This window comes from Silurus aristotelis, assembly GCF_946808225.1.
Source record: "Silurus aristotelis genome assembly, chromosome: 29".
Taxonomy (NCBI): Eukaryota; Metazoa; Chordata; class Actinopteri; order Siluriformes; family Siluridae; genus Silurus; species Silurus aristotelis.
In genome coordinates, this window is record NC_139602.1 from 9,882,023 (window position 1) to 9,897,974 (window position 15,952).

The 15,952-nt window shown below is 39.4% G+C and overlaps 1 protein-coding gene across 9 annotated transcripts; it reads right to left on the minus strand.

The window, feature by feature from the left end:
• Positions 1–2,254: 2,254 nt before the first annotated feature.
• On the minus strand, positions 2,255–11,986 carry elk4 (ETS transcription factor ELK4). Of its 9 annotated transcripts, none has more exons than XR_014532467.1 (8): positions 11,262–11,752; positions 11,044–11,169; positions 10,647–10,861; positions 9,108–9,794; positions 7,966–8,154; positions 5,337–5,453; positions 3,288–4,110; positions 2,255–3,193 (listed from the first exon to the last, which is right to left on the minus strand). XR_014532467.1 is itself a non-coding variant. In XM_083535356.1 (6 exons), exons 2-6 carry the CDS (start codon positions 10,851–10,853, stop codon positions 4,009–4,011), a joined length of 1,302 nt encoding a protein of 433 aa, XP_083391482.1. In that variant the 5' UTR covers positions 10,854–10,861; positions 11,767–11,986; the 3' UTR covers positions 2,509–4,008. The 9 variants fall into 9 exon arrangements, 4 of the variants coding, with proteins under 4 accessions (XP_083391482.1, XP_083391485.1, XP_083391484.1 ...); XR_014532468.1 differs by having other exon boundaries at positions 11,044–11,180; XR_014532464.1 differs by lacking the exons at positions 11,044–11,169; positions 11,262–11,752 and adding an exon at positions 11,767–11,986.
• Between the last annotated feature and the right edge of the window lie 3,966 nt (positions 11,987–15,952).

Sequence of the window (15,952 nt, forward strand, 5' to 3'; positions counted from 1 at the left end):
AAATAAGGTTTAAAGACTCAAAATGTAAAATATTAATGTACGCCTCATTTCTTTTTTTTTAGCTTCTTGGGAGTTTTGATTATTTGTTTGACTCTTATGGCTTCATCCAACATTCTGGCTTCACGCCGAGAACACAATTTTCACACTCATTACAGAACAACCCTTATATACAAAAACACACCCTGCCCCACCCTGCATCATGTTCTACCAGATGTGTGAGATCTCCAAATATCTCTCTCATTATTTGTGCACATGGTTCCGGAGTGCACGTTTCTTCCTAAGAAAAGATCACCAATGAAATTCCCTTTGACTCCCAGATTATAATTGGATGTTCGATTGGAAATCCTGTGATTTTGGATATTGATCATGTTTGATATTGTGTGATTTTGATTGCTAGACTTTCGAGTGAATTAACAAATTGAAACAAAATAGCAATTTTCTTCCTTTTTTTGTGATCAAACAAAAGTTTTTATTTTTTTATTGTTTTCAATATAAAAAAAAAAGGGAACGAACATTTACATTGTAAATTCATTCAGTTGTTCTGTAGCGAGTGTAAAGACGGTGTGGGATTTTAATAATCATTCAAATGAACGACAAACTCTGATTCCACGTGAAGCGTCGTTAGCTTGTCGTTAGCGCACGCTATACATCGCTGAGATTTCTGACGTGTAGCTTTTTTAAAAAGCACATCATGATCCATACGAACTTCTCAGAGTGAAGCCAGAATGCTGGAGTCAAGACTCTGATGAACCCAAAGAACTCGAGTCACAACAATAAGAAGGCAAGAAACTAGAAATGAAACAAATCCTTTAAATATTTTTACATTTCAAGCAAAAAAAAAATTTAAATTTTATTTGAAAAATAAAATAAATGTAATATTTATATATATTTATTTACAAAGCCCTTTAAAACGTGCAGAACCTCCAATTAGTTTCAAACTTTTTTTTTTGTTAACATTTAAAACCTTTTAAATTTTTAGAGTACAATTAATAAAAGCTTTAAAAGGGAAATTTTGCATGGCATTTATTTTAAGTAATTACTTAGAGCTTTGTGGTTTAAAAAAAATTATATATATAATTTTATTATTTTTTTCCCCTCAGGGGGATTGTAAATATTTATAGAAAGAAAAAAAAACTTTAAGTTGCGATATGTAGATCACTGTAGCAAAAAATTTATTTTAACTATAAACTTGAACCTGATTAATTTCTTTTTGAATCATGTTTTTGATCAAATTTTTCTTTTCATCTCACTGGCTGTTGTATTTATAATGCCCCTAGTTGATGGCAGCACTTGAAGCTCCGTACATGCTGAATAAATGCTTACTATCAAAGTATTTAACATTCCTGAGACCGAGTCTGAGATGCTAAATAATTTCCATATCATATGAATATCTTTTTTTTTTTCCTTTGTAACACACACGACCCTGAGCTTCAGGTCGGTTTGCTTGTGGTTGTTCGTGTGTGCTGAGAAAATGAATCCAGTTCTGCGTTCGAGTCATTGCTTGGCGAGATCCAAGCTCAACACCGTCATAGAGGTAGGAATTTGCATTCTTTTATTTGTGCAACTGTTGCATCTCAATTTCCAGGATTTTATGGCAACTGTAGAAATTTGCTGGTTTTAATATTACGAAGGGAAGTGATTTTATTTCCGAGAATTTGGCCTCGTGTGAATTTTTTTTAATAGTTTGGAAATTTAGCTTTTTTTTTGGTTATGGAAATCGTATCACAGTTGTATTTTATAACTTGAATTTGTGTTTAAAAGTAGTGGGACACCTGGCTTTTCACAGCCATATGTGGTTCTCCTCAAACTGTTCGTCAAAGTCAGAGGTACACAATTGTATAAAATGTCTTTGAAGGCTGTAGCATTGCATTTTCCCCCCTCACTTGAACTATTCGAGCCAAAGATGTTCCAGGACGACTCTGCTCCTGTGCACAAAGCCATCTTCGTGAACATGGTTAGGAGTGGAAGATCTCCTGCTATTGAACTCTATGAAAAACCTTTGTAATGAACTGGAACTCTGATGGCACCACGTTACTGGTGGCTGAATGAATCTCCACAAATACGCTCCAAAATCTGGTGGAACATCTTTCCAGAAGAGTGGAGCTCATTATAAAAGCAATAGGATGTTCAAAAATTACATGGTCAGGTGTCCACAAACTTTTGTCAGAACAGTTCTAATAAGGGTTCCCCATTATGTACTGCATGTTTATGGTTATGACGAACAAAATTTCAATTCAACGTAATTCAACTGTTATTTTACAAATTCTTCACTGTACTTTTTCATTCAGATTGTAGTGACACTTTTCTCATTTTGTACAAATTACAGCAAATTTCTTTGTTGGAAATAAAACGGATCAAATTGTAAAAAAAAAAAAGAAAAAAGATTTGTTTACAAAGACGTAAAAGCTTGCAAGTTTTGGAATGATCTCATTACAACCGGATGGAAAAAAGGCAAATTTTTACAAAAATTGCACAAATTTAAAATATTTTTTTTTTAGCACGGCGTTCTTTAAAATTCTTTAAGCGCAAATGTTGCTTTTTCCCCACCCAGATTAAATCAGAAGTTGGGAATTGGAAAAGTGTGAAGCTTTCAAAGTTTGTATATAAATATTTTTAAGAAATTCCTAAAAATTTTTAAAATGTAATTTCCAGATATTCCCTTTTTAATCTGTCTTTCTAGGCAAAATGTCAAAAATAGCATTTCCTGGAAATCTCATTACTTTCAACACTCATTCAACTTGCCTCGCTTCAAACCTCACGATGTACAAATATATCTCATGAAAAATAATGATTACTATAAACCCTGAACAGTCAATACAAAAATAAGCATCTGGATTGTTTGTCATATTTTTCCCCTTATAACCAAACTAGATTCCAATCTGTAGACATTTCCACAAGCGTCTTTGAGACGTGATTAGTGTGTAAGTGCGTCGTTAATCGACTGGTTACGAGCAGTCGCGTCAAGGTGCTTGTAGGTGCAGTTTATGGCCAGAAAAGGTGCAAAATGAGGACCTGTTTTTAAGAAACGTGGACGTGGCCTCCCCCCTGAGTACAAAGACAAAAAAATGAGGGGACTTTACCTGGAGAGGCGATTACGCATAAGAAACCTCGCGATAGAGAAGATTCCTCGATACCAACACCGGGATCGAGTCTGATACTGTGCTTGTTTTATTCCTTAGGGGGAAAAAATACGCTCAGATACCATGATATAACGTCGATAAAATATCTAGCAATTTTTTAAAATGCAATCTGAGGTGGGTAAAAATAAAGCTGTGATCAGCCGTTACGGGTCGTCGTTGAAAAGATTTTCTGAACGAACCAACAAAAAGAAAAGACGAAAGCTCTTATGAAAAATCTACCAAATTCTCAGCTGCAATCCTACTCAATACAAGCAGGCTAATGTAGCTAGCTAGTTATCTAAAATTGACAACTTCTTAATTGGGGGGGGGGAGCGTTTTACGTTCAGTATTCAAACCAAGAAACGTGTTTGGTGTGTGTGTGTGTGTGTTTTGGTAGCGTTGTATCGCTATGAAGAAAGTATGAAAATAAAAAAAAAAATCATAAGCACTGCAATTATATACATGGTATGAGCAAAAGTATTGGGACATCGGCCATGTTGTTCTTCCTCAAACTGTTGTGGGACCTCCTGTTCCAACATGACATAAACAAATTTAAAAAGCAGTGACTCCCTGAAAGCTGACCTCCCTGCAAAACCGCACACAAACGCGAATCCTTTACGGAAACGGTTATCTGATGGCTTGTCGTCCGTTTGAGCAGAAGAAAATAAAAAAGGCAAACTCTGTTAAGATCTCTCCCCTCCAGCTGAAGGTGAAGCTCCACCCGAACCCCCTGTGACGAAGGTCCTGAATGCTCATCGTCACCAGGAGTGAGAATTTGGCCAACATGTAACGTGGGGTGAAAGTGTTTCTGAGTCAATACAGGGGCATGTGTGTGTGTTTGAGGGGGAAAAAAAGCAAACCCACCAATCACAGCAGTCTGTTTTTCTGTTCATGTCTTCTGTGGGTCTGGAGAGAGAGGTCCTGGTGTGTTGGTGCCGTCCACACTGTGCGTCTGCACCGAGAACTGGGCGGAGCTCAGGACAGACGGGAACTGTGAAGAGGTTATTGCAATAATAATAATCATAAATCATCATAATGTAAAGGAAAAAGTCTAACAAAAAAGGGCAACTTCACGTGATGAGGGACTTTTTTGATTACTCTTTTCTATAGATAGATAGATAGATAGATAGATAGATAGATAGATAGATAGATAGATAGATAGATAGATAGATAGATAGATAGATAGATAGATAGATAGATAGATAGATAGATAGATAGATAGATAGATAGATAGACAATTTGTCAAAGTAAACGTGAATAAATTTTAATTTGCGAACAATAATTTTATTCACACGCAATCTACTGTTCGACTGTTCGCCCATTTCTGTTCGACTGTTTTTATTAAAAGATCAATAAATATAAAAGAGGCGAAATTAAAACCTTAAACGCATCACACGTTTATTCACATAAAAAAAAAAAAAACATTTTAATCAATTAATAAATAAATCGATTCTCAAATCGGCATCAAAATCCGCGCCGTTGCACACATCCGGCAATTAAAACCGTCCGTGTGGAAACACAGCAAAGGTTCCGTTCGGTGTCCTGATGATTTGCGTACAGTGGAACTTCCGAGTAATGTGTTTTACGAAGTCTCCCTCGCTCCTGCCGCGAGTCTTTCTCAAAAGGTAAAGCGCAGGTTCGTTTGTTTTAGAATTTTTTGCTCAATATTGTGTAGCAGGTATACCATTTCATTATTTCCTACGGGAAAATTTCGCTTTGCGTTGCAAATTTTTCCAGTGTAAATATTTCTTTAAGACTTCTACAATATTTTGTCTCCATGTTGAGTTTGATTTCACTAATAATAAACACACGTTTGCATACATACATAAAGCATCTGTATTTGTACATACCCATGTTGATTAGAATTTTAAAACGGGACACGACCACTCCCCGAATCCTTAGCGCGTATATTTAACCTGTACATTTACCTGAGCACTTTCTTGCTGATTCCTGTACTTTTTCAGACACTTATACAGCTGAGGTTTACAAAAAAAAAGCACCTCATGGGGCATAAACAGAGTGTGTGGAAACCGTAGATTTTCAGAAGAAAAAACAAAAACGCTTGATGTGCATCTGCATGATTTTACGCATTGCCATATGACCGGCTGAACGCATGCGTGATCCCCAGTACAAGTGTTTTCTTATTACAGTGGATAGAGAGTGTTTTTATTTACCCATTTATGCGTGTTGTGGAAGACTGATTACTCGCAGACTCACCTGAAAGAGCGTGTGTGCGCCCTGTCTTCGAGCTGGGCTGAGGGGAGCCACGGGACTGAGCGTGCTCCAGAAATGGATGTTGGACAGCAGGGGACTCGGCGTGAGCAACAACGGCGTCTAGGGCAAAACAAACACCAACTTATCAGCTGCTGTTCATACTTTTGCCTCCCAGTTCTGTTCAGCTGTAATTTATACAGTATATTTCTTTATTCATTTTATAAACACACACAGACATTTATCTTCATTCCAGTTAACACAAACATAAACCACAGAAATATCATTATCAGGCGTGTGGTGTGGGATTTCTGGATTCTGATTGGTGGAAATGTTCTTCTATGCCTGCAGGTACACTATATTGTCCGATTCTTAATCCATACGGTTTGATATGATGTTGGCCCACACCTTTTGCAGCTGGAACAGCTTCAACTCTTCTGGGAAAGGGTTTCCATAAGGTTTAGGAGCGTGTTCATGAGGACTTTTCTGACCGTTCTTCCAGAAGAAGCGCATTTGTGAGGTCAGACACTGATGTTTGGACGAGAAGGTCTGGTCTGCTCTAATTCATCACAAAGGTGTTCTAACTCGGGTTGAGGTCAGGATTCTGTGCAGGCCAGTCAAGTTCTTCCACACCAAAATCTTTATGGACGTTGCTTCGTGCACTGGTGCGTGGTCGTGTTGGAACAGGAACGGGCCGTCCCCAAACATGAAATTTCCAAAATGTCTTATGCTGAAGCATTAAGAGTTTCACTGGAACTAAGGGGCCGAAGCCCAACTCCTGAAAAACACATCATAACCCCCCTCCACCAAACTTTACACTTGGCACAATGCAGTCAGACAAGTTCTGTTCTCCTGCCAACTTCTTCTTTGACACACGTTTGTAGAAGCGATCTGCATCCCAGGTGCTTATAGTTTCTACACCTGTAACTACGGAGGTTTAATAAAACACAACCTGAATTCAAGCACCTTCTGTGGACGTGAGATTTCCGGCGAGAAACACGGCGTGTGAGGAGGCGCTTGGTGTCAGGGTGCGCACGTGGTCAGTCGCACTGATCCTGATGTACGATGTCTTTTGGCACACTGAATTATGAAGGTCGGTGCTCCCTGTGACCCAAGTGAACTTCATGAAGATCTGCTTCTTATGGGTTGGAGTGGAAGATTTTGAATGTCTGTTATAGAGTTACTGAACACCTTTGGGATGAATGTGAACGCTGACTGCACCCCAGGCTTCCTCATCTCACCTACATCAGTACCTGCCTTTACCAACACCTTTGTGGCTGATGAACACAAATCTCCACAAGCAAACTCCAAAATATTGTGGAACATCTCCCCAGAAGAGTGGAGGGAATTATAAGAGCAAATGTGGAATACGATGCTCAGAAAACACATTCTGACTAACGTTGGTCCACATAATTAATTAATATATATATATATATATACACACACCATATTGCCAAAAGTTTGTGGACACCTGACCATAAGTGCTTAAACACATTTAGTCCCCGTTTGCTGGTGTAATAACCTTCAGGCACAAGGGTGTTGGTGAAGACAGGTGCTGATGTAGCTGAGGTGAGGATGTCTGGGGTACAACCAACGTTTACATTCATTATGTTCAGTAGGGTTTAGAGATCTATAGCAGGAGATCTTCCACTCCAAAATCATGTAACGTAGATCTTCATGAAGCTGTGTTTGTGCACAAGGTTTGCATCGTGATGCTGGAACAGGTGTGGGGTCTCCTAGTTCAAGTGAAGAGAAAATTTCATGATCTTCGCCTTCAGTTTTGTGGTAAAGAACCACATATGGCTCTAAATGTCAGGTGTCTCAATACCATAGTGTTTCTGATCCCATGTGAAACCATGAGTATGTAAAAACATATTTCAGTTACACTCTGTAAAGACGCACCTAGAAAATAGATGAAGCCCACCCAGGTGTAAGACCTCCCTGAGTCACGACAACGCGAAATAAATTAAAACAATACAATCCCTCATCTCAAAAAAAAAAAAAAGAAAAAGGCTGAGAGACAGCTGAGCGTAGTCATCCGGAGCCGAGCGAATAGATCTGATCATAAAATCAGCCGTTGTGTGGCCTTAATGAGGTCATCCATCAAAGCGTCATTCAACCGAATCTCATCACGACCCCGTGGGTGCGACTGCGCCACCCATGCAGCCGCCTTCACAGCGAACCCGACCCCCAAACCCGGCGCGTTACTGCCATCTACTGGCCAAAGCCTCCGAGTGGGAAAGAGGATCACAGAAAGCTATGAGTGGAATATTACAGCCTCCAGAAAAGATTTCACAATGTGGTGGTTCGCATGGATGTCGACCACAAGAGGTTTCAGCATTTTAAAAACAGAAATCATCTTAATTCACGTGCATTTTTTTTTTTTTTTATATATAGAATGACTATTATATATTCAAATTATAAAAAGAACACAAATACCCTAATATTATTAAGGAGTCTCTATAAATCGAATTTAATGATAAATGAAAAAGATTATATAAATAAACAATTTGGGTCTTTGCAAATCAAAATAATGCAGTGCTATACCACATTCTGGCCACCAGGCGTCAGTAGAGTAAACCCTCGACCCCGCTCCAATACACCACACCACCCGAGATGGAGAGAAGATACTGACCTGCAGGAAAGCCGGCGTGAGGGAGGCTGTAGGGAGCGACGGACTGGACAGGTTGAGGGGACTCAAGTCCGAACTGCTCACCAACAGCGTGGGCATGAGCTCCAACCCTCGAGGCTTCTTCGAAGATTTACCGCTCTGACCGTGACTCAGGACCAGTGACAAGTCCGAGGAGTTGGAGTCAAACAATGGCTGAGTATAGGGCAAAAAAAAAAAAAAAAAAAAAAGGGTTGAAGATTGAGCATGATTCCAAATTTATGGAAGGAGAAGCAAGTGCTAAAGCATGGGAAAATCTTCAGGACAGAAAATCAGACAGAAGATCAGAAAGTGACGCTGCATCTGATACAAAACTCGCCTGGCATCTTACTGGTTAAGAAGCTACGATTTGGCGCCGCCTGCTGGTCAGAAATATCTACCTGTCATGACCGATACTCAAATTCTACAAATTTTGGCCATGATCTTGAGGAAAGTTTAAATCCTGGTAACGGTTTCTTTTTTTTTTTATCAGTGACCATGCTCTGGTAATACACGTGTAAAATAAAAGATTAAAAAAGTCCAACAGTTGTCAGCTTGAACGGCTCAGTGGGTGAAGGGTTGGGACCAGTATCTCTCTGGAGTAGGTGATTGTCAAAGTTTGAGTTCTGTTCCACATGATGCAACTGTCTTTATCAAGAACCTTTTTTTTTTGACAGCAGACATAAAATAAAAGACACATGACTGGTTGTCTCTGTTGGCTCAAGAGGGGTTAAGTGTCTGCACCTGTCTCAGGTATTGATTCTGGTAGGTATGAAGGTGGGAAACAAATGATAAACCTCAGGAGATCAGGATGCCACAAATACAAAACAACAGCCAATGACTTCATCAGGTTTTTGTCGAACACCCAAAATATATGTCTGTTGTGATGCCCTTGACTAGCCAACGAGTATTTAGGCATCAATTAGGTGTAAATCAGCCACCAATTAGGAATCAATTAGGCATAAAAATATCAATTAAGTATCAATTAGGTACCAATTAGGCATTGATTAGGCATCAAACAGGTATCAAAAAGGCAAAATTAGGCATCGATTAGGTACCAATTAGGTATAAATGGTTAGGAACTAATAAAAAAGGCATGTAAGTGGAGTGGAAGTATGTGTGGGCGTTACCTGGAGCTGCAGCTCTGTAGGCTGAGAGGAAACCGACTCGACGTCCGTGTCGATGATCAGCTCCTTGGAGTCTGCGAGCGTGCTGGGTGAGGGCGAGGGACATCCCAGAGAAGGAGAAATTCCTGAGAGGATGATGTTAATCGGTGGCGTGTCGGTACCGGAGCTCACCTCCAGCGGCGTGCTGGGACTGAGCTGCTGCTGCTCCTCCCCCGGTTCCAGTATCTGGATCGGGGGTTGAACGGGCGGAACAGGTGGAGTCGGTTTTTCCTTCGTGCTCTGTGCGGGGGCTTTCGTCTGGAGCGGAATCCCGAATTTGATGACGGACGGCGGCTGCGCTGCGTCTTTCTTCTCGGCCATCTTCTCTGCTGGGTTTTCCATTTTGATGGACTTGAAGAGCTGCGTTCCTGACTGGAGAGAGGTCAGCGTGAAGGACGTGTACAGACCTGAGTGGATGTAGTCGTTCCGGCTGGACGTTTTGGACTGGCTTGAGGCTGAACCGACGCATTTGAAGGTGTCCTTGTTTTGTTTGTTGCAGGTGAGCAGGCCTTTGTTTGGTTGCTGTTCAGGTGAGGGAAGGGGACTCGCTTCGGGCCCCTCGGTTCGGGCAGCGTAATCGGCTTTTAAAATGTCTGGATAGCAGACGAAGCGGTAGACGAACTTCTGACCGTTTACCTTCTTGATTATGTTCTAGGAGGGGGGGGAAAGTTTACTCAGAAGAGAAGCACAACTTTCTGCATGGTATTACATATAGGACTGCAAAATTCCAGGTATTTTCAAGACTGGAAACTTTCCATGGAAATTAATGGGAATATACGGGAATTAACATAAATTAATGGAAATTAATGGAAATGTACAAAATTGCGTGTTAGCCTATAACAGGGGAACCCTGCAAGCACTCATGTGCATTCCTCCATAACAAACACATCTTTTCCTGAATCCTGCATGTTTAAAACTTCCTGCAACATAATTATATAAACAGTTAAATCAAAAGTGTTTATTTTTATGTTTATACATGATTCAGTTTATATAAATGTCCCCAAATTTCTCAATTTCCATAAATACCAATAAATTCCTGGAAAGTTTCCATTTTTTGGGAACTATAGAGCGCTGTAATTGGTTGTTGGTAAACAGTGTTGATTTGTGATGGGTTGTTAAGAATCATGGTTGATTTTACGCTTGAATTAAGGAGCGGATTCGTGTCCACACTAATAAATCTCAAAAACGCATGATTTTTCCTCCTTTTTGAAAACGATCTCCAAAGTGGATAAAATTCAAGACAGCGTTTCCGCGTCGCGTTTTATAGAGTCGGAACGTAAATAAACGGCAGGTGGAAATGGATAAATAAACGCAGGTCTTGCATTCATGTGTTCGCGTGTCAATCCGTCAAAAAAAAACGGCTAGCGGAGGAGCAGACGAACTTTTCTTGTCATAAATGGAAAGCTAATTAAATTGGTCTCCGCCCCCTTTTTTTTTTTTTTTTTTTTTTTTTACTGATCCGAAAGGTGATCCGATCCGATCCCTGGTGCGGTTAGAACGTACCTTGTCATAGTAGTAGCGCAGGGCTCGGCTGAGCTTGTCGTAGTTCATGCTGGGTTTGTTCTTACGAGCGCCCCACATCTTGGCCACCTGCTCGGCCTGGAGGAGCTTGAACTCGCCGTCCTCATTGGTCCAGCAGATGAGATGCTCGTTGCCCGGGTCCACCAGCAGCTGCAGCAGGAACTGCCACAGGGTCACTGAGCTGTCCATGCTCTCCTCTGAAAGACAACACCTGTGTTACAAAGCACTTTCTCACTAGATGATCAACATGAAAATGAAAAGTTCTCAGCACCCATCAACTATCGTAAAACACTGCTCATCACATCCTCCTGAAGTTGGCTTTAAAAAAAAAAAAAAAAAAAAAAAAAGCTACATGACTTGTTTGGACAAACTGGGAAACCTTGAGCTGTCAGAAGGCTGCATAAGTCAGTGTGCGTCGTTGTTTTGGGATCTTCACATCTCTGATTCTTTCGGTTCTCAAGGGTTCTTCATCACATCTTCCTGGAGTTCCTCTTTTTAACATCAGCTATTGAAAAGCTGATGTTTTTATATTGGGATTTAATGCTATAAAGCTTTAACAGAATTCAAAGAAACTGCTAGTAAGAAGTATTTTCAGACCTGGATTGAAGATTGAGCATTTGGTTGATGGACCTAACCAGCTAGCAAAAGGTGCACAAACTACTGAGCAAAGTTCACTGGCTAGTTAGCAAACCAGTTAGCAAACCAGTTAGCATCTTAGCTGGCTAGTTAGCACAACGATTACGCACATATTACTCCATAGTGCTTTTTAGGAGAAACATTCAGCACTAGAAATAAAAAATAAACCACACACACATCATGTAGTTTACTTCGGTTCCAAAAAACTAGCTATCGGTTAGCATGCTAAACATCTGGCTAGCTTAGCTAGCGTACCAGAGAAACAAAACGAGCTAGCTGGAAAGATTAGCTTTGTGGGATTCGACACAACGACGAATATTTATGCGTTTTAACCCTTTTCCACTGAGAAAAAACCCGGGTTTATAAATATATTTCATATTTCGGATGGAGTTTAGCAAACTAGCCAGATACGAAGGTTGAATCAATTACGCCCCCCCACTCATCATCATCATCATCATCATCATACCTGCCAAATTCGATCCATTCAAAAGATCTAATTTTACACGAAATACAACATAAAAAATAAATAAATAAACTTCAAGCCATGGAGAAGATCCACAAAAACGCTTGGGGTTGTTTTTTTTGTTTTGTTTTGTTTTAGTGTTCTCGCTCACCAAACCCACAAAAACAGGAAGTTCTACGTTTCATTCCTGCACTGAGCCGAGACTTGGGCCGTATCCCAAATTCCTCCCTACACCCTACGCGTAGTTCACTTAACACAACCAGCAATAACAGTCTCCAACGAACTTAGAAGCGCACTATGTTTTGAAGCATGCTGGATTTAGGACGCAGCCCACAACTATCAGTATAAAAGTGGGGAAAATGGTTTTGAGTATCTAATATGTGGGTGGTGAGGTGTGTATACCCGACAGATCAGCCCCCTAGTTGCCTCCCCCCCCCCCCCTAGTTGCCCCCCTAACCCCAAACCACTTCTCAATCCCCCCCACTGTGTAAATGTAGGATTTCAGGTGACACCATTCTGATCCACAGGGGTCTGTGATGGGGTGTGAGCTTTATTACACTGGGGTATTAATATGTTTACACTTTTGTAAACATATATTACATATTACATATATTAAAAAGTTGGCCAAAACTAATTGTTGCATTCTGGTGACATTACAGGCGGCTTATTATTATTTTTTTTTTTTTACAAAAAGTCCTCATTTCAGTCTCTGTTAAGACAGTAAAGTGAATAAAGAATAAATGTGTGTGTGTGTGTTTGGAACTATGATAAAAGATTGGGAAATCTGTAATTGGTTGTTGAGAATAATGGTGATCTGTGATTGGTTGTTGGGAACTATGGAGAGCTGTATTCAGTTGAACAGTGATCAGTGATTGGTTGTTGAAAACAATAGTGATCAATGATTGGTTGTTGGGAACTATGGAGCGCTGTATTCGGTTGAACAGTCATCAGTGATTGGTTGTTGGACACAGCCGTGATCAGTGATTGGTTGTTGAAAACAACATTGATCAGTGATTGTTGGAAGCAATTGATGATCAGTGATTGGTTGTTGAAAACAATAGTGATCAATGATCACTAGAAACAGTTTTAATCTGAAATTGGTTGTTAAGAACAATGGAGAGCACTGATTGGTCAGTGGGAAACAGTAGTGATCTGTGAATGGGTATTGGAATCCGTAGTGATCAGTGATTGTTGGAAACAATTGTAATCTATGATTGGTTCCTTAAAAAAAGTGTTAGTGATTGGTTGTTAAAAACAACGATGATCTGTGAGTGGTTGTTGAAGTAAATCATGATTGGCCAGTGGGAAGTAATGGGGATCTGTAATTGGTTGTTGGAAAACAATACTGATTTATGGATGGTTTTTGTGACCAGTGGTTGTTTTTTTTTTTTTCTAATCACAGCTGTGATCAATGACTGGCAAATACACAGATATATTTTTTTAACCATGTCCAGGGCGACGAATCAAATGTTGATAATTCACCATCTTTTACAAGTATTTTTTTATGTTGCATTTTAAACAAAAAACAACCGCTGCCTTCTGAACCTGCCGGTTACTGTAAGTCTTTTAAACACACTCCAGGCCTTGAAAATTAACCACAGAGAGCCAGACATTCCTGTTTAACAGGCCGTCCAACTTCCAGAGCCGACACTCGGATTCCTTCCCACATGCTTTATATATGCGCTATACACACACACACACACACACACACACACACACACACACACACACACACAACACACACGTTCTTTACTTTACGAGGACATTTTGTAAAAAAATATATAAAATAAAATCATCTACAGTCAAAAAAACAACAGAAAACAATTTCAATACTGATAATCTGGGTGGGGAAAATGGAAAACTGATTAGAGGAGCGTAAAATCCAACACAACCCACAGTATGTTACAGTGTCCACTCGCTATATTTCAACCTGGAAATTTCTTATTTCAATCTTGGAATTCAATCCAGATTTCCAAAACATGAGCTGGGAAGTTTCAGAGCAATCCGGAAATCTTTTTCTGTTTTTTTTTTTTTTACATAACATTAGGACATTATAACATTATGAGTGGTGAAGTGAATAGCAGTGATTATCTCTTCATCATGGCCAGTGTTTTAGTCTAGTTGATGGGTAGAATGGGATTTTTTAAAAATACACAATTTTATATTCATGTGTCTACCATATTTGCACCAAATCGTGTCCTAAGGATTCTGGAAATTAGGAATAAATATAAAGGGTTTATAAATGCTTATGAACACGACGCAAACAAGTTTTGGAAAAAAATTGTGTTCTTTTTTCAATGTAATTTTTTTTTTTATGAAATCCCCACCACCAAATATTTGAAATATATTTCACAAATAAAATCACATCTATTTTTTATATTTATGTGTTATAAAGGCCGAATGTAGGACGTGTCGGTGCATAAGGGTAAAAACGGTTTCAGCCGTACGTCAGAGGATTTTACGGAACACAAAACACAGACACAACAAACGAAACGATCGCTGAAAAAAGAATGGCCCGTGAGCTTTTCGGTGAATTGCTTTTTACTTGTTTTTATTGTTGTACATAAGAAAATAACATCTTTCTTCTGCTGTTCAAAAAAAAAAAAAAAAAAAGAAAAAAAAAAAAAAGAAAACACGAAACAAAAAATATAGAACCTACACACATCTCCAGCTACAAGACTGAGCAGCTACAGTATACTGGATGGCTTTAATAATGAAATTAAAGTGTTAATGCATTAAAAGGAGTCTGATAATAACGAGAGAGAGAGAGAGAGAGAGAGAGAGAGAGAGAGAGAGAGAGAGAGAGAGAGAGAGAGAGAGAACCGGCACAGAAACGGCCAGTGAAAATAAAAATTCAAAAATCTCTTCCACAAAGAAGAGAAAAATAAAAAGGGCATGAAAGATACCTGTTTCAATACTGTTTTTAAACCCTTATTGATTTCCACGTACTGATGAACCCCAGATTTAACGTAGAAACACTCAGAAGCACCGCCAGTCAAAACGTTAGCTAGAATTCGTTTTTTAAAGCGTTTTCTTTTTTTTTTTGCCTCAATTTAATCTTCAAAAAATGTTCAAATCAACAAAAAATTTTTTGTGTGTATATGTATATATATATGAATAAAATAAAATAAAAGTATTGAATGGTTGGTGGATTGGAAAATATTCATAATAACCATTACATTGGAACCATCTGGATCAGACGTCACCAACCACCGGGTCGTGGAAGTTCTGGTGAAACTGTTTATTGACATGACAGTGTGTTATTTATTGTGCAGTTTTGGCTTTTAAGAGCCACTATTTAAATATATACAACATATATACACACACACACACACACTGCCTGTTACAGTCTTTATGGTTTTCGAGACACATGCATGTTCCTTTTACTTCTATACAACAAACTGGAACTGGACAGTGAATGAGTGGATAAAAGTTCTGTCGAATCCAAACGTGAGGTTTTTGGCTCTAACAGAGGAACATGTGCAAGATGGAGAACAGGAGTGAAGATGTGATCAGACTCCCTCACCCCCACACTCGCACATGGAGGTGGAAGCGTAATGGTTTGGAGCAGCGAAGGTTGCAGACTTCTTCCAGAAAATAAGAGGAATCCTGAACCAACATGGCAACCGTTGCATGCGTCCGTCTGGACTGCGGCTCATTGGAACCGAGTTCACTGTGCAACAAGACGACGAGCCGAATCGATCTCCATCATGGAACGTTCTCTCCAGTCACCACACCGAAATCCTCCTGAACTGAATCATTAAAAAAAAAATCTCCAACCAGTGAAGAGCAACTTTGGTGAGTTTTACAAAAGTATTGCAGCTGAATATTTGGGGGATTTTTTAATGCAAATAAAGTGGAAAATGTGGAAATGTATACATTTGTTCGGTCAAAGTTCATCTTCATGCAGTTACATGACCGAGGTTGTTGCAAGGAAACAAAAAGAACATGCGTGTGATTCTCAAAAACCATACAAGACCAGGTGCTTCCACACTTTTCAGACACTGTATGTAGATATATTTAGATCTGGTCTGTAAGAATATAACAAAAAAGAAACTGGTCCACGGTGCACAGACGTTTGGTGCTGAACCTAAAAATCAGCTATCGCTCTAATTATTAAGAGCGCATGATACGAGAAAATAATATTCATACCCCGAATAAAACCAATAGAAAAAAAAAAACGTAAACA

Excerpts from the sequence above, each read along its gene's own strand:
- elk4 (XM_083535356.1), bottom strand. The coding sequence starts at position 10,853 with ATGGACAGCTCAGTGACCCTGTGGCAGTTCCTGCTGCAGCTGCTGGTG. Across the intron at positions 9,795-10,646 it reads TGCGCTACTACTATGACAAG|AACATAATCAAGAAGGTAAA; the intron begins GTACGTTCTAAC and ends CCCCCCTCCTAG. Across the intron at positions 8,155-9,107 it reads CTACAGAGCTGCAGCTCCAG|CCATTGTTTGACTCCAACTC; the intron begins GTAACGCCCACA and ends CCCTATACTCAG.